Raw genomic sequence first — 4,587 nt, forward strand, 5'->3', positions numbered from 1 at the left:
GAGGCTTCACGCTGGCAGCTAATTTCGGGTAATGGAGATTTAATTACACATCGCCCATGAGAGAGCGCGCGCGTGAGCGTCCCAACAACTTTTACAGCGTGTCCGGAGCAGACCTTTGCAGCGCGCTCTCCCGCTCCCGCTATAACATGTTCGCTGAGCCGCGAAAGCCGTGCCCATGGGCTGTGTTTTTAAAACATGACACGAACACTCAAAGGGAAGGACAACCGCGAAGAGAGGGACGGGGCAGAAAAAAGAAAAAGGTGGAACGAACATCAGCAAACCCGCGCTTCTGCACTGTAAGCGAGCCTCCGCGGAACGCTGCATTTACCTTCTTCCCTTCGTCCTCATTTTACCCCTGTAGCTGGAACAACACCGCCGCTGCGCGCATTATCCCAGACCGGGATGAAAGAGGAAGAGCCAACGCTGAGTGCAATAAACTATGAAAGCGAGAGACACGAAGAAGAGCTTGGCGGGGGCTGCGGTGCGAAATAAGCGCCGACACAATGGCACGTGCCTGATGTAGAGGCGACGAAGGAGGAAAAGAAAGAAATTAAATTCTTCAGTAATGAATCAGAATCTTGATTTACTTGGGCATTTTTCGTGGGTATGCGCAGCAACATCGCTTCGCTGGGTTTGTGTAATGGATTAAAGATAAGCCGCGGTTCGTGATGCCGCGAGTAGAGTTTATATCTGGTTACTTTTATGGTTCGATTTGGAGCGCAGAGTGCTGAATATAAATGAGGCTGAGATCCAGACGTGACGCGACGTTGATGGACCGTAAGTAGTGTAAATGATCCTGTGCTGTTCTACTAGGATTGGTGAAAGGTTTCCTACGTGTAAAACTGTCGCACGTTTAGAACATTATGAGCTTACTACGTTCTGTGTCTCTAAATTCGGTGATATGCCTGTATAACCAAAATGTGAAAAGACATATATTGGGGTAAACGAAATTTTAGTTAGAAGAAGAATATGAGAAGGTAAAAGGAGGGAAGTTGCGTGAAATATATTGTCCGGCATTTCAGTTAGCATTTAGATATGACAGGAGGAGAAAAGTGACCCATAAATAGGAGATGATATATTTGAGACTGCCTTCCTTTTCCACGTGGGTGTATCTGAGTTCTCGCGCACTTGGATGAGTGTTCTATTTCGTTAATCAAAACTGCCCGTATGCGATACGTGCAGGGGGAGAAACTGAAATTCTGTCGGAAAGCTGTAGAAAGCATGCGTGAACAGTTTGAACAAACTTGAAGATTTAGAGAAGAGAAGACCAGGGTTTTGTCTGCACTCTCTTCCTAACGCCATAAACGCTGACAACTTGTTTTAAGGCGGCAGCATTAGAAGCCTTATGGGCCCAAATTCAGTCGTCGGTCATGAAATTAACCCATTGGCTTGAGGAAGTGACGTCAAAAGACCGGAGCATTCCCACTGGTTGAAAGGAAGGGACGCCACAAGACTGGAAAATACGTTATTTCCACAACAGGCATCTACAGCTTCTAATGCAATTGCATTGCCAGCACGTAGTGGTCAGCGCCCGGCTGCTGACCCGAAAGGCCGGGGTTCGATCACGGCCGCAGCAGTCGCATTTCGATGGAGGCGAAATGCTGAAGGCCCGTGCCCTGTGCGATGTCAGTGCATGTCAAAGCACGCCAGGTGGTCGAAATTATCTGGAGCCTTCCAGAATGGCGTCCTTCGTAGCCTGAGTCGCTTTGGGACGTAAAACCCCATAAAACCAAACCATGATGGAATTAGGCGTCCCTGCTATTATTTTCATCGGACTGTACTTTTTGTTTCGTGTACCAGACATGGGAGGAAAGAACAACTTAGAAGAAACTCTCACGAAGTACTGGTGCAAGTCACGACAGAGATTTGGTCGTAATTTTCGTACAGGCCCCCGAGTGCCGGAGACGCGAGGAATAAAGCGTGTGGCGGCGGCGTCGACAGTCTTTACGTTGTCTGCACAGCGCCCCCTGCGGACGCCTTTGTGCACGGCGCCAATCTCGCCAAAGCACGGCACACACCGGCCCGGCAACGGTGCCCGCAGCCAGCGGCAGGCAGTAAAGGCAGCTGATATTGAGCAAATGTGGGCAGGCGCGGCATAGCCGGCCGCGCGCGACAGACATTGTTTGTCGAGCGAACAGACTGAACAAACAGCGCGCTCCGTCGCTTCCTGGAAAAGATCGCTTGCAGCGGGTTTACGACTGGCCGCCGCCGCCGTCGGCGGATGCCCCAGAATCCTCGGGTCCCAGGCGGTGGAACAACGTCCTTAATGGCTGACATCGAGAAGACAGAACAAAGGGATTCTGCGGGGACGCCGTGAGGTAAAAACAAGCCGATGGCGATGCAGCCGGTGTGAGCTTGAGATGCCCAGGGGCGATGCGACGACGGACGAAGCCAGGAACTCATTATGTCACTCATTTCGACGGGCTCGGTGTCCGCGGTGCAGTGAACGATTTGTGCACACCACAAGGGTTCACCCGAGAGGAGCTATATTTGAGTTACGCTTACCTCATAGCTATTGATGGCAGAGTAGGCCGTTTGACTGCGTGGGCTCCATCGGCCGTGTGGATAGTTTCCGTTTCCGAAATGCAAGTGGCAACAAGGGTTGTGAGAATAGGGTACTCGGCCCGCGAACGAGGACAGTATGCGACATGCCAAATGCTGCTGCCTGGGTGGGTGTCCCGTAAGAATTTTGCTTTCTCGTTGTACGAAAAAAAACCTGTTTTACCGTGCAACAAATATGGGTTAAGGATGGGGCGTCTCTCTGTTGTGTGATGCGAGGAGCTATGTGGGGACAACGCGTAGCGGATACCCTATGCGTTGACGTTGGTCGAGAACACGAAGAGCTTTGGGCATGGCGCGCGTGGCCAGAAGTGGTGCTAACTAAAATAACGGTCTTGCAGAGTTACTTTCAAAAGGCATATTATAGCGCTACTACATTTATCTCTATAAACGATTGGCTGAATGGTTCTTAGACTAAGCAGATCTCTCCTGCATTCAATAAAGTCTCTTTCTATTAGTATAAGTTGTCCTCTTGCAGGATGCACCTTTTACTGGTCTTCGAAAAAGTCTGTTAAGTGGACTTTGACATTGGGATTATTCGTAATTTTTTAGCCGGCGTCATCAGTACATTCCAAAGTTTCTGAGAACTTGGAAGGATACACATGATTAAGAACAAAGAAGGGGAAGGCCTCATGGTGCTTGCAATGTTTAGACAAGGGGACTTGTCTACGTCTTGAAAAAGAAATATATATATATATATGTATATATATATATATATATATATATATATATATATATATATATATATATATATATTGTAACGGCATACGACCTTCGCAACCAAGAGCGCGCGGCGGTATACAAATAAAGAAGAGGCGCGGGGCGAGCGCGAGAGGAGAGCGCGCGGCGCTAGCGCGTGAGGTGGAGAACAAAGGTGAATGGCCGCGGCCGGTTTTGTCTGAGCGTGGACTCCCGCGAGTCGCGTTCCCGCACGACGTGTTCCCGGAAGCTCCTGGGCGGCAGCTTGATGGTGCACCGGCTGGTGAGCCGGTTGCAGATGAACGTGCCCAGCAGCATGATGAGCGACAGCGCCAGCGCGAACGTCACCAGCTCGACGGTGGAGCCGTGCTCGTCCCCTTCGCCGTGGCCGGGGTGTTCGTCCGGCGACTTTGAGGCCTCGACCAGCTCGCTCCGGGCCCGCAGGTCCTTGTGTGGGCTCAGCTGCCTGAACGGGTCCGAGAGGAAGTTGGTCTTGACGGTGAGCACCTTCTCGCCGTAGACGACTCGGGCCAGTTCGTCGGCCACGTCGCGGTGACCGAGCTCCTGAAGCCGCACCAACAGCTGGTGGAAAGTGCTGTTGGCCGGCCGCCGCCGGTTCCACAGGTCCAGCAGCCGGTAGCAGGACAGGGCGCTGGACTCCGAGTGGCCGTCGGGCGTGTGGTCCAGGGCGTAGTCCTCGGAAGAGCGGAGCGACTCGACGAGGCTCCGGCACTGGTCCAACTTCAGTCTGTCGGCCACGAGCCGCAGCAGGGCGGAGTTCAGGTCGGGCGCTGCTGCGTCTCCTGCGACGCCGCTGCAGGCGGACAGCAACCACGCCGCTGCAACTAGCACGGGGCCCAAGTAGGAAACGGGGCTGCCGAGACCCAGCATAGCACTCGCTGCTGTCCGTGTTCTACTTCTTCTGGAGGTCAGTGGCGCGCGCCCGTGGTGCTCTCTCGCTTTGTCCAGATATATATATATATATATATATATATATATATATATATATATATATATATATATATATATATATATATATATATATATATATATATATATATCTTTTCCAAGACGTAGACAAGTCCCCTTGTTGAAACATTGCAAGCACCATGAGGCCTTCCCCTTTGTTCACTTTGTGATTATATATATATATATATATATATATATATATATATATATATATATATATATATATATATATATATATATATATATATATATATATATATATATATATATATTGCAGACATATTAGGTACAGATTAAAGCATATATCCGACCAATCGCTTTTGTGAACCTGTCGGTATGCCAGGCAGTGCAGGAATTGTT

At 50.0% G+C, this 4,587-nt stretch overlaps 1 protein-coding gene across 1 annotated transcript; it reads right to left on the bottom strand.

Moving 5' to 3' along the window:
* Positions 1-3,408: 3,408 nt before the first annotated feature.
* LOC149341535 (uncharacterized) lies at positions 3,409-4,149 on the bottom strand. The gene has a single exon (XM_089546675.1). The coding sequence runs from the start codon at positions 4,147-4,149 to the stop codon at positions 3,409-3,411; it is 741 nt and encodes a 246-aa protein (XP_089402801.1).
* Positions 4,150-4,587: the final 438 nt, after the last annotated feature.

The sequence above is a fragment of the Amblyomma mixtum genome, chromosome 5, assembly GCF_055824585.1.
Source record: "Amblyomma mixtum isolate Tamu chromosome 5, ASM5582458v1, whole genome shotgun sequence".
NCBI classification, from domain to species: domain Eukaryota; kingdom Metazoa; phylum Arthropoda; class Arachnida; order Ixodida; family Ixodidae; genus Amblyomma; species Amblyomma mixtum.

Bases quoted from the DNA above. Each gene is read 5' to 3' on its own strand.
- LOC149341535 (XM_089546675.1), bottom strand. From the start codon at position 4,149: ATGCTGGGTCTCGGCAGCCCCGTTTCCTACTTGGGCCCCGTGCTAGTT.